Source organism: Physella acuta, unplaced genomic scaffold, assembly GCF_028476545.2.
Source record: "Physella acuta isolate Inbredline_101_S28 unplaced genomic scaffold, ASM2847654v3 ptg000929l, whole genome shotgun sequence".
NCBI classification, from domain to species: Eukaryota; Metazoa; Mollusca; class Gastropoda; family Physidae; genus Physella; species Physella acuta.
Genome location: NW_026732446.1, coordinates 1 through 24,533, shown reverse-complemented (window position 1 = coordinate 24,533; position 24,533 = coordinate 1). Strand labels below are relative to the sequence as shown.

Below are 24,533 nucleotides of genomic sequence, written 5' to 3'. Positions count from 1 at the left end.
ATCTCAGATGATAGATTGACATAAAGATATAAAACAAAAAACAGCTTTAAAATTGTCTTTATTCCTAGTTACTTTTGTGTCATCATTTGCGTTGTCATTCTGTTTCATCTGTCAACAAAAAACTGGAAATTTTTTCTCTAAGGCACTCCCTGGGATTGAGAAAAATAAATGACATTTAACAAGACATTTTTGGCACTGCCAATAAAAATCTTTCAGTAGAAACATCAACTCTTACACTAACAAAGAAAATAAACCGGGAGTGATCTCCCCTAAACTTTCTCGAATATTCTTATATAAAATAACAGGGGATGGGAACTCGGGCTATAGACATGATTTTTAATCCATTTTAAATACTTAAAGTTTTAAAAATAGAATAAAATCTCGTAGACAAATTAATTGCACACCAAGTGAACGCCCAATAAAAAAGCGCATAATAGTGCGCAATATTATTAGTACTTTTAAAATTTACATTAGTTTTTTGAGAAATCGGAAGTAGCGTAAATTACTACTTCCAGTCAACGGAAATTACTCAAAATTTAACAGAAGGTAGAGAATTAGATACGGATCTACGATTTTGATATAATACTTATATATGAAATTTCATCAACCTAGCTGTAACGGTACTCAAGTTATCGTGTTTACACACGGACACACAGACACACACACACACACACACACAGACATACGGACAAGATTGCAAAATTATGTTTTTCTGTATCAGTGAGGTGTAAAACGTCGAGATCTGTAAAAATCTCGATTTTTTTTTTTTGCACGATTACAATACTTTCTCTATACTTCGTATATACGAGAAAGTAAAAAGCACCATTCCCAATAGAAAATTACAAAAACATTGGACTGTAATAACATGGTAAGACATTTCAATTGTAACAGACATGCTAAGACTGCTCTATCAAAATTAATTTTTAAAACTATATATAAAAATGATGACAGTTGTGAAAAGCCAAAACTTTACTTATTTATCAACTATTTCATGATCTGCCTTTATTTTTTTTGTACTGTTCAGATGTGAGTTGTTTCTAGATTTTGTTGTAAAATCTCAAACTTACTGAGTTTTTGTTTCTTTGCTGGTACACATCACAAAGGGTGGCAGTGTGGATAAATCACCTTTCTGTAAGAGATAAAACAATTGGCTCTTATGATGAATGAATCACATTAATAAAACAATTGGCTCTTATGATGAATGAATCACATTAATAAAACCAACATGTTTTGAAAATGGTCAAATGATGAATGACTCATCTGATGACAGATCACATTAATAAAACCAACATGTTTTGAAAATGGTCAAATGATGAATGACTTATCTGATGACAGATCACATTAATAAAACCAACATGTTTTGAAAATGGTCAAATGATGAATGACTTATCTGATGACAGATCACATTAATAAAACCAACATGTTTTGAAAATGGTCAAATGATGAATGACTCATCTGATGTCAGATCACATTAATAAAACCAACATGTTTTGAAAATGGTCAAATGATGAATGACTTATAATCTGATGTCAGATCACATTAATAAAACCAACAAGTTTTAAAAATGGTCAAATGATGAATGACTTATCTGATGACAGATCACATTAATAAAACCAACATGTTTTGAAAATGGTCAAATGATGAATGACTAATCTGATCATGTAATATTATTAAATATAATGTTTTGAAATGAGTAATAGGATCAATGACAAATCTGATGGCTCATATTAATAAATAAACTTTTGAAATGGGTAATAGGATCAATGACAAATCTGATGGCTGATATTAACAAACTTTTGAAATGACTTACAAATTGACTAAGACCCAAGCTACAGCCATAACAAAGTAACTTTTTCAAATCTTGAAAAGGCTCACTGAAATCAAATAGAAAAACTTATCAAATAATATACTGAATCAATTTTGTTCCTTTTGTCAAATAATATTCTGGATTAATCTTGTTTCTTCTCCATGTAATATTTTAAATTAAAAATAATGTAGCTTAGATGGTATAAATCAAAGTTAAGTATCAAAAGTAAGCAGTAATTTAGAATTCAACTAATCCCATTGTATTTGATCATGGAGGCAAGGAAAATCTCCTCCACATAAAGCAGGAGTGGAGGTGCTACACAAGAACACTCAGTGAATAATATATGGAATTTTTGGGTTTATATTCATTTTACAATCTTAATAAAAAGAGTACATAAGAACCAGGCTAACTTTGACATTAAAAAACTCAAAAACCCATGCAGAATAAATACCAATGTGCCTCTATTGAAAAACAGATGTGTTAGCCCGTGCCAAAAATCCCACCGAATAAAAAAAGAGTATCTGTACCTTAGTGTAATTACATCAGCGCCATCCACTGGTGTCCGTCCTGAAGACTTGGACAACTGCTTGGACAGTTCAATAGCATTTAGTGCTGAGGCTAGTCCAACATCAGTGTCAAGGGGAGACTGAAATAGTACAATCAAAGTTCTAACAAAATATATAACACCAAACTTAATGGAGGTAGATTGTCATAGGGTATTTATGGAGCACTGTTTTGAAAACTTTTTGAACTATTCTCCTTTTTAATTAACACAAAATGCTTTCTGTTAGAAAGATTAGCAATGAAATCTGATTTACCTGACACAAGCAGCACTTGATGCTGTCCTTCACATCTGGAAGATCAAGTTTCTCTGATGTTCTGCAGATCACAATTTGATCAGTTTTCATTCAACTTTCAACAACTCTCTACATACAATTATTAATGGCTTAACTTTGAATGTCCAAGTATGTTTCAAGTTGAAAAGATTCCCATTAAAGTACAACAACAAGGGCAAAATTAGCCACAGTTTCAGCTTTCAAATGTTAAATGATTAAAATGTTATCAGGGTTAAACATAAAAATTACTTCTAGGGAAAAGTAGAGGCTTCTGCTTGTGAACAGGTCATGAGGATAAATAAATTCAGTTGACTAAAACGATCAAAGCTTTTAGTAATGTTTAGGTCTGTCATTGACAAAATTGCTGTTTCTAGAAGGATTTGTTTCAGTACCTTTTGATGTTACTGACTGTTGAGGGGAACTCTTCTTGTAGTCCCATGACAAAAGTTTCTGTTAATCTCTCAATGCTGGAGCCTGGATCAGTCTGTGGATTGAAACACTTGCATCAGTCAAGGTGTGCTCATTGTATTCTGCTGTGATTTGGTTTAATATCTACAGACATGGATGTCAGACTTCAACAGTGAACTACAACTCATGTACTTAGATAGAAGGCAACACTTTATACTGACCACATGAATCACATGTGGACAGTTGGGAATCCCTGATTACTGATGATTTACCCAACCTTGAGTTCATGATAGGTGAACACTGACAGACAAATGTAGCAGTATCCGTGCCTACCTTAGTGGTTATGGTAGGTATGAAAACACTGTCAACATGGAACAAGCTGTTGTACATAGCCAGCTCTTTAGCATTCAAGTCTCTGTAGAGAGAAGCACAACACCAAGTGAACAGTCATGTGTAAACTGAATTAAGTATAACTTGCTTCATGAACTTTCACAACTATTGACTGGCTTATGTTATTCAGGTTTTTTTTTAATTATACCAGGTCCAGGTACTTTAATATCCAAACAAACAATTTGTTATAAATTAGAAATGAAAATGGAAAAACAAATTTACAATAGTTAATCGTAGGCCTAATGCAAAAAAAAATTTACATTTTGTAAAAGCATGTTAATATCAACTCAGGATCAGGTAAATAGATCTATGTTTACAGAAAACACAACTACAACTAGGAAGTTACCTCACTGGTCGAATAAACATAACATCTCCATTTCTTTCATCAGAAAAACCCTGAACAAGAGAAAAATTCAGACTATTTTATAAAGTACTAGACTACCCGTCATCCCTTGGATAACTGTGGGTTTCGGGGTTCATCCATAAAAAAAGCAAATTACCCACCAGAGTTCCTGTAAGAATTCACTAACAAGCAGTCATATCAAAGACATATTAACTGACAAGAATATTCACTGACAAGCAGTCGTATCAAAGATATTCACTGACAAGCAGTCGTATCAAAGACATATTCACTGACAAGCAGTCATTTCAAAGACATATTCACTGAAAAGCAGTCATATCAAAGACATATTCACAAACAAGCAGTTGTATCAAAGACATATACACTAACAAGCAGTTGTATCAAAGACATTTTCACTGACAAGCAGTCCTATCAAAGACATATTCACAAACAAGCAGTCGTATCAAAGACATTCACTGACAAGCAGTCGTATCAAAGACATTCACTAACAAGCAGTCGTATCAAAGACATTCACTGACAAAGCAGTCGTATCAAAGACATATTCACTGACAAGCAGTCGTATCAAAGACATTCACTGACAAGCAGTCGTATCAAAGACATTCACTAACAAGCAGTCGTATCAAAGACATTCACTAACAAGCAGTCGTATCAAAGACATTCACTAACAAGCAGTTGTATCAAAGACACATTCACTAACAAGCAGTCGTATCAAAGACATTCACTAACAAGCAGTTGTATCAAAGACATTCACTAACAAGCAGTCGTATCAAAGACATTCACTAACAAGCAGTCGTATCAAAGACATTCACTAACAAGCAGTCGTATCAAAGACATTCACTGACAAGCAGTCGTATCAAAGACATTCACTAACAAGCAGTCGTATCAAAGACATTCACTGACAAAGCAGTCATATCAAAGACATATTCACTGACAGCAGTCGTATCAAAGACATTCACTAACAAGCAGTCGTATCAAAGACATATTCACTAACAAGCAGTCGTATCAAAGACATATTCACTGACAAGCAGCCGTATCAAAGACATATTCACTGACAGCAGTCGTATCAAAGACATTCACTAACAAGCAGTCCTATCAAAGACCTATTCACTAACAAGCAGTCGTATCAAAGACATTCACTAACAAGCAGTCGTATCAAAGACCTATTCACCTACTGTGTTGAGTGAAACTTGTGACCCTCTCCCCTGAGCAACATCAGACAGTATTCTAACCGCCAGTCTGGTGGCACTTTCAGCTGTCAGTACTTTAGTCACACCCAGCTTTCTGGCAGCTGCTGCTAGAAGTTGATTTCTGAAAGAGGTTGTATATTTATCAACATGTCACAGTGGCTATTTCAGATTTCTGAAAGAGGTTGTATATTTATCAACATGTCACAGTGGCTATTTCAGATTTCTGAAAGAGGTTGTATATTTATCAACATGTCACAGTGGCTATTTCAGATTTCTGAAAGAGGTTGTATATTTATCAACATGTCACAGTGGCTATTTCAGATTTCTGAAAGATGTTGTACATTTATCAACATGTCACAGTGGCTATTTCAGATTTCTGAAAGAGGTTGTATATTTATCAACATGTCACAGTGGCTATTTCAGATTTCTGAAAGAGGTTGTACATTTATCAACATGTCACAGTGGCTATTTCAGATTTCTGAAAGAGGTTGTATATTTATCAACATGTCACTCACAGTTGTTACTTCAACCGTTAAAAACAGTAAATTAAGAAAAAATTATTTCACCAAACTTTAAGACAAATGTAAAAAAAAATCCAGGAAAAATTAATCTTCGTATATAAGTATTTGTGTAGATTTAGAGTAGTGTCCCTTTTATTTACATGTTTACATTACCCTTCAGAGAATTGTCACATATAAGTATTTGCGTCCATTTAGAATAGCGTCCCTTCAGGCTATAACTTGAAAGGTAATGTTGACATGTAAATAGAAGGGACATTACTCTAAATCTAAGTAAATACTTATTTGTAAAAAACTAACAGTTGCTTTAAAAAGAAACAAAGAAGATGATAACACAAATCCCAGCAAATCTGGAAATGGATGGACTGTCTAGTGGTACACTGAGAGCCCTGAACTAAGAGTCTAAGACTATCCAGGGTTTACAGTGGTTCACTGAGAGCCCTGAACTATCCAGGGTTTAGAGTGGTTCACTGAGAGCCCTGAACTATCCAGGGTTTAGAGTGGTTCACTGAGAGCCCTGAACTATCTAGGGTTTAGAGTGGTTCACTGAGAGCCCTGAACTATCTAGGGTTTAGAGTGGTTCACTGAGAGCCCTGAACTATCTAGGGTTTAGAGTGGTTCACTGACAGCCCTGAACTATCTAGGGTTTAGAGTGGTTCACTGAGAGCCCTGAACTATCTAGGGTTTAGAGTGGTTCACTGAGAGCCCTGAACTATCTAGGGTTTAGAGTGGTTCACTGAGAGCCCTGAACTATCTAGGGTTTAGAGTGGTTCACTGACAGCCCTGAACTATCTAGGGTTTAGAGTGGTTCACTGAGAGCCCTGAACTATCTAGGGTTTAGAGTGGTTCACTGAGAGCCCTGAACTATCTAGGGTTTAGAGTGGTTCACTGACAGCCCTGAACTAAGACTATCTAGGGTTTAGAGTGGTTCACTGACAGTCCTGAACTAAGACTATCTAGGGTTTAGAGTGGTTCACTGAGAGCCCTGAACTATCTAGGGTTTAGAGTGGTTCACTGAGAGCCCTGAACTATCTAGGGTTTAGAGTGGTTCACTGACAGCCCTGAACTAAGACTATCTAGGGTTTAGAGTGGTTCACTGAGAGCCCTGAACTATCTAGGGTTTAGAGTGGTTCACTGACAGTCCTGAACTAAGACTATCTAGGGTTTAGAGTGGTTCACTGACAGCCCTGAACTAAGACTATCTAGGGTTTAGAGTGGTTCACTGACAGCCCTGAACTAAGATTATCTAGGGTTTAGAGTGGTTCACTGACAGCCCTGAACTAAGACTATCTAGGGTTTAGAATGGTTCACTGACAGTCCTGAACTAAGACTATCTAGGGTTTAGAGTGGTTCACTGACAGTCCTGAACTAAGACTATCTAGGGTTTAGAGTGGTTCACTGACAGTCCTGAACTAAGACTATCTAGGGTTTAGAGTGGTTCACTGACAGTCCTGAACTAAGACTATCTAGGGTTTAGAGTGGTTCATTGACAGTCCTGAATTAAGACTATCCAGGAGTTAGAGTGGTTCACTGACAGCCCTGAACTATCTAGGGTTTAGAGTGGTTCACTGACAGTCCTGAACTAAGACTATCTAGGGTTTAGAGTGGTTCACTGACAGTCCTGAACTAAGACTATCTAGGGTTTAGAGTGGTTCACTGACAGTCCTGAACTAAGACTATCTAGGGTTTAGAGTGGTTCATTGACAGTCCTGAATTAAGACTATCCAGGAGTTAGAGTGGTTCACTGACAGCCCTGAACTATCTAGGGTTTAGAGTGGTTCACTGACAGTCCTGAACTAAGACTATCTAGGGTTTAGAGTGGTTCACTGACAGTCCTGAACTAAGACTATCTAGGGTTTAGAGTGGTTCATTGACAGTCCTGAACTAAGACTATCCAGGAGTTAGAGTGGTTCACTGACAGTCCTGAACTAGTTTAATGTGACATGCTAAAGAAAGAAAATTTGATTTGCTATGCAACTGACCTTAAATTTCTTATAAAATCTTCAGCACTAGAGAGTGATCCTAAGCCAGTGATTAGAGCCTTTAACCTTCCAGACTGAGACTGTGTTGGCATGGGGATGTTGGAGCACCCATCAGAGGGGTGAACCTGCCACATTGAATCTAATGTACTCTGCTGTTTCTCAAACTCCAGCACCTGCAAATACCAAAATTGGACTGACTAAATCTGTGTTTATTACGGTAAAGTAAAATGATCAATTTTGAATTATTAGTCAGACAGATGATGTACGTGAGACATCAATAAATACTTATTTACATATATATCATAATATAGCATCCTGTATTGTATATAAGTAAGTATAATACATCCAATTAATGACACCTACTTGCTCTAGGTTTGTTATGTAAGTTGGGAATCCAGAATCTAACATCAGTTTTGTGACACTAGACCTGACAGTCTGTCTTTCTTCATCAGAAACATCTAGTAAACTGGTTTCTGTAAACAAGAGAGCTCCAATGTTTGTAAACAAATCAAGTAGTGTGACAAATTTTGGTACACAGTAGCACAGTCAAAACTTAAAATAGGTTGAACATGTGTGCCTGCACTCAACACATCCTTCCATTGTGAGACCTTAGAGATTATTCCAAACTTTGTTTTTTACATACACGTGACACTACAAAACAGTCTTTTCTAATTATTTTCAAGAAGTTTCTTGAACAAAAAATGCAAAAAAAAGTTTAAAACCAGACCTACCATCAACATACACCAGAGAAGGAATAAATCTTAACTTTTTGTGTGCTCTTTCACTTTTTCCCTAAAAAAGAAACAAGAATTGTTGGAAAGGCTGACCTGCGCTTTTAACTAAATATTTGCTTTCAGTAAAGGAAGTCAAAAGTAACAGGCTACAAGAACCAAAGAAATTTGACTCTAAATATACCCCAGCTTTAAACCAGGTTATTGAGTTGTATGATAGGAGCATCTGTTGTAGTTTACACTTACATCTTGAATGAGATGAAGCAAGGCAGCAGAGTTGATGCCCCCTGAGAAAGCTACCACAACATGCTCACCACTCCTGATGACTTTAGCCTTGCCAATTGATGCTCGGAACTTGTGAACAATATACACCTGAAAGCAGTTCCTAAAGTAAAGTTTTTAAGTTAACTTCTTGTTTATATTCACAAGTAGATGCACAGTTTTTACTTGTTTTGTGAAAGAAATCTTACATTTGTAAACTATATTGGGACAACATGGTTGAATGGTAGAGTGTATGACTGCTAACCCAAAGTCTCAAGATTAGAGTCCCTGAGTCCACCCTGCTCTGATTGCTATTTGAATCATGTTAGGGAAAGTAAAGGTGACACGGCATATATCCACAATATCCCTTCATATGCAGAGATCCCAGAAACAGGTGAACTCAACTTTATTTGCCCCATAGATTGCAAGTCCAAAAGGATAACTTATTTATTAAAATAATCCAAGAATATTTTAAATTACATATTATGCATATACTAGCGATGGGTACCCGTTTCACATGAATTATAGGCCTATATATTTATAATGTTATGCTTTTTTGGAAAAATAATTTATAAAATAGTTATTGATCAAAACGCAATGTGCTTTACTACACGTTGAACGATATTGGTGACAAAGCAAAGAAATAACCAAATAGCTAAAAATCTGACACATTTAAAATAACATAGGCTACCAATACTAATTAGAAAAATTAAAACCAAATTAGATCTATATACATTATAATAAAATAAGTTAACACAACACTATCTTTAATGCTGATTAAGAGTTATGATTCTTTTAAAAACCCGGCTTTTCAATGGTATTTATGTTGTTTTTTAAAGAAATTTGTACTAGTTTTGGCTGAGAAAGTTGTATACATTTCTTGATAAGTAGAACTATAGATCTAAATCAAATTTAAATGAAATTGTTCATTTATTCATATTAGTGTTGCATACTTTCCGTAGTTTAAACATATGACATCATTATTTTTTTTTTCTAGTCACAACTATGAACACTTTTCAGGTTGCATAATTAAAAATGTGTTTCTACATTCAAATATGCCTTTATTTTTAATTTCTTCTTTAAATAAAATTTAGTTTATAGATCTACATTTCATACATTCAACATATCATTTTTTTAAAAAGTCAGTATTTTTAAGCTCTACATGTATACTGCTGAAGATACTTTTCTCATAGCTTCGGGACAAACGGACAAAAAAACAGACAGAAGTGCGCACATGGGCTTTAATATTTTAGGATTTCAGACTATAACTGGTACATAATTAGTCATCTTTATGCCAGTGACAGGACTGTAATTAAATGCAACTGCTTTTGTAAGCAAGTAAAACTTTGGAAATTTTGAGAAAGTTTTGTACTATTATCCACACCACTACGAGAGTTTTAGAGTTTCCAAATGCTTTATTAACTAGAATTAAAGACATTAATTCAAACATGATGTATTAAACATTTTAGTTGGCAAGCATTAAGACTACTTACTTGCAGAATGAATCATTAAGGCGTATTTTAAGTACACCAGACTCATTGCATTTGACACATTTTTGCTCTCTGTTGTTGCTGAAAAAATGGAAAAGTTAACAAAAAATACTTAAAAAAAAAATTTTTAATCAAAATTCTAGCATCTAGCTCTGGTTAATTTTAAATGACCTAAACTAAGCTATGGCCTACTAAAAGGATAATGTAGAGACTATAAGCTGAGGAGGGTTTCATTAAAACATTTTGCTAAAATGATAGTAAAAAAAAACTATGTAGATTTAATCTCTATCTTACTAGTGCGTACGCTTCTTCTAAATAAGATCCTCACAATTTTTTTAAAATTACATGGGCAGGAAATTCTTAATATCTCTTTTTAAATGGTTTGACACCATCAGATAGTAATAATTTATTTAGTCAAGCATGCTGACTGGTATAAAATAAGGACAAAATTACCTTTTATCTCGGATCAATTTTACAGGTACTTGTTCCCCATCCTCTTCTCCATATGCTTCACACATTTCTTTAACCACTTTCTTTTCAGCCTGGATTATTCCACTGTAGATCTGAATCTATGCCTATATTATTACAAATGAAGACTGAGAAGTAGACAAACTCAGAGATTAAATATTTTAAATTCTTGTGAAATGTTATTAAATATATTTTAATGCATCTAGTAATCTTATTTCTACAGATTGAAAATCATTAATCATTAAGTTTTGTAAGACTAAACAAAATTTGAAATAGAGTAAAAGTGAAAAAGGCAGTAGACATAGAGGTAAAAGCTAAACTAATGTAGTTTTTGGGATTGTCCATAAGCCTTATGCATAGTATTAGGCTTGTCTACCTATAGAGACTTAGTGTTCCTTTCAGGCATTTCTTCTCTGGGGGGGGGGGGATTTCAACAGAATTTGTATATATAGGTCTATAGTCTATATTCTTTCACCAGTGTCCCCTCCCCCTATCCCTGTCCCCACAAGTTTCATGTGTCCCCCATCCTGAGAAAAAGTATGCAAGAAACACTACTTAGAATCTAGATCTACATCCAATCAGATCTACTTCGAGTACTTTGAAGATCTAATATAGATTCAGAGTCTTACTAGAATCTAGTTAGTAAGCAGAAATCAAGATCTAGAATTGGCTTACTTTACTACACGGTGATCAGTCACAGTGTGACGGGTGTTGGTAAATTGCGAGACGCGAAACAGCGAGTCTGTAAATTGTGAGAAGGGTACAAAAACCACAAGTCCCGTGACATTTTTATTGACATATTGCAAGAAGGGTATGAAAACCACAGGTCATGTGACATTTTTGCCTCGCATATTACCCCCCACCAATACTTACACTGCAAGTAAAATGCGAAAATGTCTGAAAAAATTATACCGCACCCAATTTACAAAGAACTTTGATTTGATGCAGACTTCAAAGACATTTAGTTTGTAACTATATTGTTATAATGTCCAATTTTTTGTCACTTGAAGTGCTGATGAGTTATCTACTTCTTTCTTTTGTGTCAACTCAGAATACAGAATAGAAAACCACCTTGTTCAAAACCGCCCGAAATAACCCATTTGAAAATTAATACAAAATTTGTTTCTGTCAAGTACCAATAGATCTAGAATCAAGATCTAAAAAATCTAGATCTTCTAGATGTAGATCTAGAATCTAGTATGTGTGTCGACCTATTTATACTAGATCTAGATGACTATTTAGTATTTAATTATACAAGAGTTGTATTATGATAGTATTATCATTTAAAATACATTTAATTTATGATTTTATTAACGGACATTGGCCGGTATCCAGAGGCGTAGCGACCCTTCCCGGCGCCCGGGGACAAACTTTTCGATTTGCACCCCCCTCGTGATTTCGATTTGCACCCCCCCCCCCCAACCTTTCAATTTATTTTTCCAACCCATTTTGGCGCCCCTGAGGTCAGCGCCCGGGGACATATGCCCCCCCCCTCGCTACGCTACTGCCGGTATCTTAACTTAAGACTTAAGTTAACTTAACTTACTTAACTAAGAAAGCTAGAAATCGAGATCTAGATTCTAGATCTAGATCTAGATCTAGATCTAGAATCTAGATCTGATCTAGATCTAGATCTAATAAATAGTAATATCATCTAGACATTCTAGAATCTCTAGATCTAGATTCGGTAAAATCACGATATAGCGTCGGAAATTATTGGGTAATGTTCGTTGAGTTTCGGTAACATTTGTTACTGTAAACCATAGTTTATTTGACCGGTGAAATAAAAATAAAGTCAAGTGCATTAAATTAATGTTTTAACTTAATTTACAGTTTAATTGACAGAAAATTAATAACAGATAGAAAATCTAAATATTATTAATAAACTCGAGTGTAGTAATTAATTATTTTTTTTTAAGAAACATAAAAAACCTGCAGAAGATTTGCGACAACCAGCTCTTGTTCTGTTAGTAAATAAGACGATTAGATTAACTAAAGTTAAAAGTAGTAAGAATAACTAGAATAATGTTTAGTAGCAGCAATAATTAGCACAAACACTTAAAATAATTAGAAATACAAAATAATTAGCAAAACAGTATTTAAAATGCAACTAAAATCAATCCTTGCACAGTTTTAAACATTATGTATTAAAAATAATATGGCGGCAAATAAATGATGGTTTACAGTATTTCCGGTGGTTTCCGGAACGGCTCGACAGACTACGCCATGGTTTTACTGTTTTTTACTGCTGTACAGTTCCGGAATAATAACCGACGCTATATCGTGATTTTACCCTAGATTCTAGATCTAACTAGATCTAATACTCACTGTGTAAACCCGTACTAGACTAGACTAGATCTAGAATAAACAATCTCTAGACTAGACTTAGAATCTAGATTTCTAGATCTAAATCGTGTGGTGGTGTATGTCTAGATGTGACGGTTTCTCCAAATACCGAGTAACTTAGAAAGATTCTTTTTGCTCAGTGTTACCATTTATCGAGATGGTTGGTGTCCTGCGGTTTAGTAGTTAGATTTAGTAGCGTCGCACCTACATTACATTAGAACATACACAGCACCCTGACACTCTAAACGGCTAGAACAAAAGGGTTCCCGATTAATGGATCCATTATTAGCCTATTATAATTATATGTATTTAATAATATATTTCCACCGCATAGATTAGTCGTCACACACCCACCCAACCCATAGGCCTACTTTCCACACACTCTCAATAAAGTCAGAGTCGACCTGAGTTGGTGGGAACCATTTTCAAAGGCCGTAGTGTATATACTATATACCCTCAACCCGCTTACCCATGTGGTGGGCGTTCCCTCTCAGAGAGATGGATGATCCCCCCCCCTTCCACATTCAAACACGTAGAGGGTGGGTGAGTGGTTGACCCATCTTCGTTTCACTTAAAATTTAAAAAAACAATTGAAGAAATGTAATGATAGCACTAGAATCCCCCATACAATCTATGTTATAATAAACTTAGATGTGTTAGGGTTAGTGTTATGAATGTCAGATGTTAAAATATGTCCAAAGCTCTGACAAAGTGGGTTATTTTTCAATAAAAACAAACAACCATAATAATAAAACACGAGATTCTAGACATAATTTTAATGCTAACACATACAATACATAATAAAGTGAACCATGCCTCTCTCTCTCACACACACACTTATCTGTCAATACTGGTTATGTTGCACAACTGTGTACACAATGTTGTACTAACTGTATGTACATATACATATCACAATTTGATAATATTTTAGTAGGATATGGCCTAGTTAAACCAGATAACTGTTAGGGTTAAGGTTAGCAATTTAAAAAGCAGAGATGGAAGATTTCAAATGATTAGAAATCAGGAAATCAACATTGCTCATAATACTACTTTTAATGTGATTATCAAAGAAATATTTGAATAAATATTGGCCTAGTCCTGTGATTCCTATATACCCTCTTTGTAAATGCCCTATTACTAGATCTATAATACAAATCATTGAAGTTGAGCTAAGGATAGAGAAACTTGTTTAATCAGATTGCATGCCTAGATATCAGTTATTAAATATTTTTTAAAAAATAATAGAACCAGCCTTGGAATAACAAAATAAAATAAAAACTGCAGGCCTACCATTCTCATTTATTACCAAGAAACTATTTTTAATTTAAATATTTAAAAAATGGTTTAACTTTATCTTTTCTAAAATTTTAATACATCAGTATTACCATAACCATTTATTTTCTGCAAAAAGTAGCAGAAAATATTTTAAAATGTTAACCAGAATAAAGGCAAAAGATAACATTTTGACATGGGAAACATTTTTATCATTTGCATTTTAGCATAAGAAAATACTATTAAATAAAAACCAAATTTAGGAAATCCTGTCTCACTATTCACTAATTGCTATGACATGAAAAATCACTGACTGACTAATAAATTCAGACGTAGAGATGTAGCTTCAAAAGGTAGAATTGCTATAACAATATAGGAGAATATATATAACCATACAAACTGTTACACATTGAAAGCTTGAACATACTGGCCACACAATAAAGTGTTAAAATCATACTATAAATCATACTATAAGTTATAAGTTTAACAAAATGAGACTGATCACATTCAGGCAATAACCAAACCTTAAACAGTGTTTCAAAGTAACAATGTTATCACTTTGAAACTGTTTAAGAATTATTCTTACTTAATTACATGCACCTTGGTTAAGTACCACATTTTTAACAAAATGGGACACCAAAGTGTGTGGGAAAATCCGAGTCTTGTAGTGTGAATCAGCACAGAGACTGATGTCAATTCCCTGCCTGCAAGTCTACAATGGCAGGCTAGGGAAGTGCTGAAGTAGTGGCAGATCCACTCCATAAGTGTATCAAATGTGTCAATACTGTGGCTTTTTGTATGCAATATTTTGCCCATCATTTTGTTCAGAGTATATTCTTCTTTATTAAATTCTAGCGACACCTTGCAGTCATGTGAAAAAAATATGGTAAAAGAATCACATTCATTAGATTAAATCTTTTCAAAAATTCAGTTCACCTCAAAGTTTTTTAACATCAATATCAGAGTACTGTCATTGCTTAAATTTTTAGTCACTAGTTTTTAACTCTTTGCCAACATTTTTACAACTTTTTAAAATAAGAAAATATTCATTCATTAACACCCAAAATCATGTAAATTGATAATTATATCAAAGGAAGTAACAATGGACAGCTTGTTTATTCTTACCAACAAGCTCGGTAATCAAATGCTTATTAAAGAATATTCAGCTTTTATACATTTGTTAAAACATTATAGCTTTCTTTTCATAGATTGCAACTCATTTTCTGTTAGCTAATGAAAGACATAAATTTTGGAGAGAAAAAATTTGAAAAGTTAGAGATTAAATCTGTATGATTATTTCTTTCAAATTAACCAATGCTTTTCACATTGCACTAAAACATGTTTCATCAAAAAATATTATGCAAAAAGTTTATCCAACTTAACAGTCATATACTTGTTTTTATACAAACACATTTTCCTCTCCAAAACTATATCACTTTTATGAAACTGCCAAAATAATTTTATATACCAGTATTTTTTTCTTATAATTTGAAATTTATAGTTCATTAGTCGTACAATGCATATTTGTTGGATAATTCTTTCTTAAATTCTAGAGAAGAAAAAATATACCCAAAAGTAATGATAAAATTGCATCTTTAAATCTTTTTACTAATGAAACTTGATCATGTGACTAGGATTTACCAAGTTTAAAATAACTTTTCAACATATGTTAAAATGGTATAAAAGATGTGGCTCAAGCGAAAAAAATAATCACACATTTCAGGTGTTAAGCATTAAATATTTTTGTTTCTTTATTTCTAAGTTGGCCTTTGTGTATACTTGTTTAATAATAACTTCAAGTACCCTGTAACCACCATGTGTGCTATATTCACATTTAGATTATATTTCAAATTTTCAATTATCACCCAATCTGATACTCAAGATACTTCATAGCTACACAAGAAAACAGCAATTATATGATATAAAAAAAACGTTAAGGACTAAGTAATGAAATAAGTATTCAAAAGCTTAACTAAGCAACTTAAGTCACAAAGAAACTATAAATATGTTATTTTTTAAAAATACTACATTATATTATTCCTTGAAAACACCAATATTTATGTGAAAAATTCATTAAGGTAAAAGCTATGTGATTTTAATGTAGAAGATGAATAAAAAGTGAAACTGTTTTATAATCAGATCTGTTTTGGCACTAGGAAAATTTAAATGTTCAGTAATGATGATAATATCAATTGTGTGTGTCATAATGATAATGATGGACACCATAAATTTACAACTCTAGGTGTTGATAGGTTTAAAAATGTCACTGTTAAGTATATAAGACATTCATGAGCCTTCAAATCTAATACTTAAAATATATCTAACCTTTTGTAAAATGTATCAAATTATATTGGTGGAAGACTGACTGTTAACTCTTGTCAATTATTCAAATTTAAAAATCTAAATGATTTACTAAAAATATCAAATTGTTTACACTTACTTCAATTTAAATACATCAAAATGCTGTTATAATTAATATAATTATAATTCACATTTGTGAATAAATACACAAGATTCCTATGGGGAAATTCAACATACTTCAATAATCATAACATTGCAAATATTTACAATAACTATGCATTATGACACAACCAATGTTATAACTAAGCATGCTTTAAAATTATAATTTATGTTTATATACAAAAATGTAGTTTTTAAAATGGCTAAATAAAAAAGACAAAACTCCTATAACAGCAAATTTTTGTATTATAAACAGCAGATGTTTGAGCGGTATCATTCTATCCTGATGTTAAATGAGCACTACAGAAAATTTATTTGTAGAATTTAATAATGCTAACATTGACATTACAATAACAAAAATAAAAACCAACCAAATAACCTTTGACTTGAGCTAATGTAATTAAACCTTCATACTAACAATAGGAGTGTTAATAAATGTAGGTTATCTATTTTAAATTAATTATTTTTTGCAAAAAAGTTAAAGATAGGATATAACTCAAGTTTATCTGCAGACATAAAGCAAGTTCAGGCCACAATTGTAACTGCATCAAAACCAGAAACTAGGACTAACAAACACTAAAATAAATTTTAGCTTTGTAAATTATTTCATTAATAATACTTGGGGAGGGGAACGAATTTTTACAGTATCTTGAATTAAATTTGGACATAATGCTCTTATATTCAAAAAGATGAAAAATAACAGAATAATCAATAATATCTTTTGTATCATTATACACTTAAAAACTCATTTTCAAATATTTAAAAATTAACCTTAAATACTGAGATGATGGAATAATGACACACTGATGCTTGTGCTGGTTTCCAAGAAGGAAATCTTGGAAATATGAGAGTAATTAAAATCTTTAAAACAACAGTGACCATTACAAATGGGTAATGCAGGAGGGATCAGGGAACACTTACCACTTAGTAAGCAAATCACAATTAGTGTCATTCTAATTATTAAAATGCATCAGACTCATTAAAAGAAAAACCTGGTCAATCAAGATATGTAAAAGACACAGTAAACAAAAATTCCTGGGTGGGGGCTAGGAGTTATCCCCTTCACAAAGAAAATGAATGACTTTCTGTGGTAATGGCAGTGCTGAAAGTTGATGTTTAGACGTTGTCTGTAGAATCAGATCACGACAAGCATTTTGTAAGGAACTCACTGTAAACAAAATATAAAGAATTGTTTTCTTTACAAAATTCTATATGATGAACAATATTGCATGCAATAAATATTTTTGCACTACATTCAAAAAGTCTACACCCATAAAGCACACAAACAATAGTTAACTAAATATGAGACAATATTTTTACCATTAAAAAAAGTAGATCTAGACTTTTTTAATGTAGTGCAAAAATATTTATTGCATGCAATATTGTTCATCATATAGAATGGTAAAAATATTGTCTCATATTTAGTTAATTATTGTTTGTGTGCTTTATGGGTGTACAATGAAAAAATATTTCCAACAACCAAGGCAGCAATATTTCATTAGTTTACAATAATAACTCTAAAAAAGCATAATAATCTATCACATTGTTAGTGTCTATCTCGGCTCTAGGATTTGAAGAGAAGATTAATGAACAGCTGCTCACCTGTATTCGCTACCAACTATTATTTTTCCAATTTCATTTTTGTAATCTTTATTTCAACAATGTATGACTAATTTACTATGTAATTAAGTGACAAAGGCAGGGTTTTGTTTGAGGGAGAGGAGGAGGGAGAAGGGGTTCAGAAAATAAAATTACATATACATGTGTGAGTTTATTCCCTTACATACGCTTATACTGACCTAAGTAAGATTATAAAAACCCTCTAAATGAACTATAAACCTTTCTGTTGAGCAATACTTCATAATAAAAAAAAATAATGATTATATTTACCTTTATAAAGTTCAATCAGGCGAATCTGTTTAGTAGTCCCATAAACATCAACCACAGCATATAACGGAGCTGAATCCCCATTTAAAGGTATGTGTTCATCACTTGGACCCTGATCTTCACCATTGATAATAAAATGCATGCGAGCAAAAAACCCAGTCTCATCAGGGCAGTACATAACTCCAATTCTGGAACCAACATCTGTTGCAAGTATCAGTTTTTTTGCAGCTTTTAATGACGGTTCTTCCCCTTCAAACGAAGCCTGACCATTTGAACCATTAACAAATGTAGACCTAAATAATGAATAGGACGGCTGTAGCATAGAGCGTCTTACTCTACCACATGATGTGCTAATAACCTCGCTGTTTCCGAGAACAGAAGTGTATGGTGTTTGAAGTGTTGACACCGCCCGTTCAGGGCTGTGGTACTGAAGTCTATTTCTTGACTTTGTTACAGCTGAAACCCAACATCTTCCAAGTTGGGCGAGGTCAGGCAATGCATATTGAGGCAAGCCATTTTGTTGTTTTGCAGGATCTACCTGTAACCAATATGCAAGTAATATGTAAGGAATGTAAAAGAATAATCTGATTATTAATATAGAATAAAAATGCCTGAAGAAATAAATAATCATGAATTTCAAATACCTCAGTAAGTCCAATCCTCATATGACCACTCCATCCTCTCTCCGTCTTCTCTATCTCAACAAGGAAAATTTCTCCAGGCTGTAAAGGTTTTTCACTAAACACCAAGGCGTGAGCGAAACTTACTTCTCTTAATGCTATTGTGTTATTTTGAAGAAGGCGAATATTTTGACCATGAGACTTATGAAACCTCCTCACAGGCATCTCCTATAATAGCTGGCTGTAAAACAAATGAAGAATTTGTATTTAAAATAAGCTGCATGTTATAAAATGACATTTTTTAACAGTGTTGACAGTTGATTATTTTTTATCTAATAAAGTCAGTTTAAAAAGCTTCATGGGAATACTCCGAGTAATACTCCTATTAACATAAATGTGCATTAATCCTTTAAAACACTTTCTTCCATTACTTTTAATACTGGTATAACTTAGTACCATCAAATTGTAAGAGACTACTTTTCGGCTATTGATATGTACTGCAGCAAATAAAAAAACGACCTCTCCAATTACAACAGCTTCATGGATTCTCAATAAGTGATTAAATTACTAAGAATTGAATTTTTTTTAAACAGGCCCTATATAAAATAAAAAACATTTCTTTCTAGCTCAAATAGTATATTTAAATACATTTTTGTGCTTGACTATTGCATTGTCGGTATAAATTAGCATAGCCTTTTTTACTGGCAGTTGCATTTTATTTAAATTTATTGAGAATGACAAAGAACTTTTATATACTTTTTTAACTAAATAAAAATGATACAGTGTACGCTTACTTACTATGTTGGATCCCTACCCTACGCTTACAATGCTACACATGGTCTATTGATAAGCACTAGTGATTTAAAATAAGAAATGTTTTTATTTAGGCCTGAATAGAGTAGATAAATTATTACATTGTTGAAAAATAAATGTAAACTTCTTGAGCAATGCAATATGTATCAAAGATGCTGTTTATTTTAGGTAGGTGAAGTAAATAAGGGCTAAAGTAAATTCATTCTACTAGCTTTTATGGGCCTAAATGATGCGAGTTTTTTTTTAGTGTTTGAAAATAGATTCTCAACATGTAGGCTAACTATTAACAACATAAGTAGAACTTGACATGATATAAAAAAAACTTGATGTTCTTAGTCTAATGCCGAAGTTGTAACTTGCTATAAATATGTGTGTGGGGGGGGGGGGGAAGGGGGAATATTTATACCAGTAATATATTATAGGCCTATATAGCCTGTTTATTTTATACCAGTAATAGAATCTTCTTAAAAAAGGTGTACGATTGCTCATTGTTAACTTATAACAAAACTACACACATGGCTTGCTAAAGTTAATGCTAACCCTACAAAATTAGTCGAGATTACAATACTACTTAAGTTACTAACAACCCAACACACCTATTTTTGAGAGAGTCTAGTCTAGTATCTAAAAAAATCATCTGGATATGGATCTACCTCCTAATCTTCTACTTCAGTACACTTGTTTTGAAAAATAAAAATTAGTGAATTAGAATAAAATTAGAATAATAAAGATTAAGGAATAGGCCTAATGATATAAAATCAGAAATGGAGATATTTACTTTTAGGGCCTATATTTAGTAATAATATTATTTTTTAAAAACTGATCAGAATATCATTGAATATGCCTACTGATTGTGATTTATTGGCCTATTTTTACTATTTTATTTTTAATTTTAGGCCTAATGCTTTGCTAATGAATTAATTACAATCAACAATGTTAACTGAATTAAGCCAAATACACATTTCTAATCAATTGAATAAATCAATAATTTCACTTATTCAGATATCGGTGACCTGGTTCAAACTCGTTATCACAGGACTGACTCTAGATCTAGATCTAGATCTAGATTCTAATAGTTTTTAATAAGTTTTTACTACTGACCGACCAGTTGTGATGAGTGACTGACCGAGCCAGCCGCCAGACGAATCAACAAATTTAAACCACAATAAAAGCTTTTGAATTATCTTAGAGACGTCTCAGAAATTTTGAATTGTCAATTAATCTAATGGCTAAGCTTCTTAACGTAAATGTAACTAATGAGCATATTTGTAAACATAATCAATGCTACTAACTTATCAGATCTTAGCCTTCGCTGACATTTCTAAATGTAGATGATGATATATGCTTCACTGGTGTTCAGGGTTGCCAGATCATTTATTAAATTGTCTCACAATTTCTAAAATCTCTTCTATCTAGAATCTAGAACTAGAACATAAAAAGCCAAACATTTTTTTAAGGTTGACAAAAGAAGATAATTGTTTATTCGGATGAATAATCAAAATGCCATATCATCTAGAAAATGGCTAGAAAATTAAGAATGCTTGGCTTATATTAAGTTGTCATTTTTTTTTTAATTTAACTATGGTGGATTATTTTTGACAATATTTTTTAAACGCTGAAGGAGTTAAAATATTAATCTCATTCTCAAGATACCCAAATGCGCCAACTATACTTCTAGATCGAGTTTTTTTACGATTGCTTTGCTTAAAATTAAATTAGTTTAATACTTGTAGCTTTTGAAGGCTAGTTATAAATAAATAATAATAAACTATAGAAAATATTATGGGGCATAATTTTTAGTTTTAAATTTCCAATTTTTTAACAGTGCCTGACATGGAGACATAAATTTGGTCCATTTAAGTCTAAGAGTGAGAGTCTTATCGTTGTAATTGAAAAGGTTTCGCACAAATTTAAATAGTCATAACTCTAACTGCGAATAGAATGCCTTAATTTTTAAAATAAAATTTCAAGACAGCGTATAAGACAGTCTAGATCTGTGTTCAGTCATAGAAAGTCTGGAATGCAGAGGCGTATAGCGACCCCTCTCGGCGCCCGGGGACAAACTTTCATTTTGCCCCCCCCCCTCCCCATATATTTTTAATATATTTAATTATAATTCAAAACTGCAACTATAATGTTCTTTTAATTATGTTTTCCAACCCATTTTGGCGCCCCTAGGGTCGGCGCCCCTGGGAACATATGTACCCCCCCCCCCCACCCCCGTCGCTACGTCTCTGCTGGAATATGCATGCAGTGTTTCTATCAGGCATCTCTTCGATTAACCGTGCGCCCCCCCCCCCCCCCCCCCCCCCCCACTAAATAGCATTTCTAGAGCAAATAAAATGTACACTTTTTACCAGTATCCAACGCCTTTCTCTCCTCCCCCCCCCCCCCCTCGAAAGTTTCAAGTGCCGCCCCCCACCCCCTAGAGAAAAATCTGAAAAAAAAAACCCACCGTTTATATGGTATTTAGATCTAGATGCAATCCTCTTGCGGTAATTGTTTTTGAAATTTGAAATTTATTTTTAGAACTATTAAATACGTAGATCTAGACAGAAGGACTACACAGTGGACACAATACATGATCTTTTCCCGCTCGTACCCAAGCAAGACACACGGGGAAGATAAACTTCGTGTTTCAATGACCTCGGCATAAAAGGGGATAGTGTGGTTAGTACTATGCCCAGTCGCCTTAGTTTCCCAAACTTGACTTAGGTACCAAGCAGAGCAGGATGCATATTACACTATTTTAACTTGCATTAAAATAGTCATGTCGATGTCGTTGGTTTTTTTTCCAGGTAACGAAACAGACTTAGTTGTTACGATTTATATATATATATATATATATATATATATATATATATATATATATATATATATATATATATATATATAGGCCCTATATATATATATATATATATATATATATATATATATATATATATATATATATATATATATATATATATATATATATTATTCCTCGCTTTCAACAAAGAAATGAATGTTCGACAAGGTTTTTATAATGTTAAAAATTGAGGAAGAGTAGGTTGTTGTTTTTTTTACATTTAAAAAAAACACTCTCAAACGATTTTAATTACTGTCCAACTGTATAATTCACGTCAATATTAACCATCATTAGAACTCTACGTCTGTAGCGGCGAACTGGTTATTGGTATTGAAACAGTATATATATTTTAAACATTGGAAGATCTACACATTGTCAGTGTCATTGTCCTAGTTAAAAGGGAGAGAAAGCGAAAGTAAATTTGAAATATGAGATATTCTTATATGACCTCCCTTGTTACAAGTATAATATATGTTACAGTCAAAGCCCGAAGTGCGGCCAAAGCCCGCATTGGCCGGCTTTGGCATTTTTTTATGGTCAGTACAAAACGACTAAATGCAGTGTTTATTCCAGACTTTTTTTCTCCGGGGGCGGACGGGGCGGGGACGTACTGGTATAAGTATATATTTTCAATATAAATTCCTTTTCCTTCTTTGGGTGGGGGGGGACTTCCTTTGGGGGTGGGGGGTGGGGGCTCCGGGATGATGTGGACAGTGCGAAGACTGGGGTGCGCGTGAAATTAAAGCATGTGGATTGTATTGTTACTTTAACAATAACGCGAATTTAGTTACACTGGCCGTTAGCGGTACGGAGACTTCAGGAGACCGACGCCGGTGCATTGGTACTCGGGGGGACCGGTAGGTGGAGGCGATTCCGTTCGGTAGCGCTCATGTACACGGGCTAAAGAGGCTCACCGACATTAGTTGGGGAGAGCAAACTATCCTCCCCCATCACATTTTTATATAGTAATTTACGTAGCCGGGCGTCCAGTCGAACAATTGGTGTACAAACTATTTAAATCATACATTAGTCTGTAGATGGTGTGTGTTTGTGTGGTGTTGGTAGATGGGGTGTGTGTGTGTGTGTTGGTAGATGGGTGTGTGTATGTGTGTGGTGTTGGTAGATGGTGTGTGTGTGTGTGTTGGTAGATGTGTGTGTGTGTGTGTGTGGTCTTGGTAGATGGGGTGTGTGTGTGTCTGTTGTGTTGGTAGATGGGTGTGTGTGTCTGTGGTGTTGGTAGATGGGGGGTGTGTGTGTGTGTGTTGGTAGATGGGTGTGTGTGTGTGGTGTTGGTAGATGGGTGTGTGTGTGTGGTGTTGGTAGATGGTGTGTGTGTGTGTTGGTAGATGGGTGTGTGTGTGTGTTGGTAGATGGGGTGTGTGTGTGTGTCTGAGGTGTTGGTAGATGGCGTGTGTGTGTGGTGTTGGTAGATGGGGTGTGTGTGTGTGTTGGTAGATGGGGTGTGTGTGTGTCTGTGGTGTTGGTAGATGGTGTGTGTGTGTTGGTAGATGTGTGTGTGTGTGTGGTGTTTGTAGATGGGGGGTGTGTGTGTGTTGGTAGATGGGGGGGTGTGTAAGTGGTGTTGGTAGATGGGGTGTGTGTGTAGTGTTGGTAGATGGGGTGTGTGTGTGTTGGTAGATGGGGTGTCTGTGTGTCTGTGGTGTTGGTAGATGGTGTGTGTGTGTTGGTAGATGGGTGTGTGTGTGGTGTTGGTAGATGGGGTATGTGTGTGGTTTTGGTACATGGGGGTGTGGTGAGTCTGTGGTGTTGGTAGATGGGGTGTGTGGTGTTGGTAGATGGGGTGTGAGTGTGTGTCTGTTGTGTTGGAAGATGGCGTGTGTGTGTGGT

At 34.0% G+C, this 24,533-nt stretch overlaps 2 protein-coding genes across 4 annotated transcripts; both read right to left on the bottom strand.

Annotated features, from left to right (window-relative positions):
* Window positions 1–40: 40 nt before the first annotated feature.
* On the bottom strand, window positions 41–12,875 carry LOC131953549 (cytoplasmic tRNA 2-thiolation protein 2). 3 transcript variants are annotated; one of them, XM_059316772.1, is made up of 16 exons: window positions 12,768–12,875; window positions 10,425–10,546; window positions 9,975–10,052; window positions 8,467–8,605; window positions 8,221–8,281; window positions 7,853–7,962; window positions 7,490–7,662; window positions 4,975–5,110; window positions 3,788–3,837; window positions 3,385–3,466; window positions 3,036–3,127; window positions 2,626–2,686; window positions 2,335–2,453; window positions 1,811–1,874; window positions 1,068–1,129; window positions 41–149 (listed from the first exon to the last, which is right to left on the bottom strand). In XM_059316772.1, the coding sequence occupies exons 2-16, from the start codon at window positions 10,487–10,489 to the stop codon at window positions 95–97; spliced, it is 1,347 nt and encodes a 448-aa protein (XP_059172755.1). In that variant the 5' UTR covers window positions 10,490–10,546; window positions 12,768–12,875; the 3' UTR covers window positions 41–94. The 3 variants fall into 3 exon arrangements, with proteins under 3 accessions (XP_059172755.1, XP_059172756.1, XP_059172757.1); XM_059316773.1 differs by lacking the exon at window positions 12,768–12,875 and adding an exon at window positions 11,357–11,460; XM_059316774.1 differs by lacking the exon at window positions 12,768–12,875 and adding an exon at window positions 11,313–11,449.
* Window positions 12,876–13,534: 659 nt separating this feature from the next.
* On the bottom strand, window positions 13,535–21,182 carry LOC131953550 (neuralized-like protein 2). The gene is made up of 4 exons (XM_059316775.1): window positions 21,130–21,182; window positions 19,049–19,265; window positions 18,408–18,942; window positions 13,535–17,685 (listed from the first exon to the last, which is right to left on the bottom strand). The coding sequence occupies exons 2-4, from the start codon at window positions 19,247–19,249 to the stop codon at window positions 17,564–17,566; spliced, it is 858 nt and encodes a 285-aa protein (XP_059172758.1). The 5' UTR covers window positions 19,250–19,265; window positions 21,130–21,182; the 3' UTR covers window positions 13,535–17,563.
* Window positions 21,183–24,533: the final 3,351 nt, after the last annotated feature.

What these genes read in the sequence shown, in the direction of transcription:
- LOC131953550 (XM_059316775.1), bottom strand. Translation starts at nt 19,249, where the DNA reads ATGCCTGTGAGGAGGTTTCATAAGTCTCATGGTCAAAATATTCGCCTT. An exon ending in TGAGGATTGGACTTACTGAG is followed by an intron (nt 18,943 to 19,048) that starts GTATTTGAAATT and finishes TATTGGTTACAG; the next exon opens with GTAGATCCTGCAAAACAACA. An exon ending in CCTGATTGAACTTTATAAAG is followed by an intron (nt 17,686 to 18,407) that starts GTAAATATAATC and finishes TTTTGTTTACAG; the next exon opens with TGAGTTCCTTACAAAATGCT.
- LOC131953549 (XM_059316772.1), bottom strand. Translation starts at nt 10,489, where the DNA reads ATGTGTGAAGCATATGGAGAAGAGGATGGGGAACAAGTACCTGTAAAA. An exon ending in AAATTGATCCGAGATAAAAG is followed by an intron (nt 10,053 to 10,424) that starts GTAATTTTGTCC and finishes CCATTTTTTCAG; the next exon opens with CAACAACAGAGAGCAAAAAT. An exon ending in TCAAGTGCTGCTTGTGTCAG is followed by an intron (nt 2,454 to 2,625) that starts GTAAATCAGATT and finishes GTACTATTTCAG; the next exon opens with TCTCCCCTTGACACTGATGT.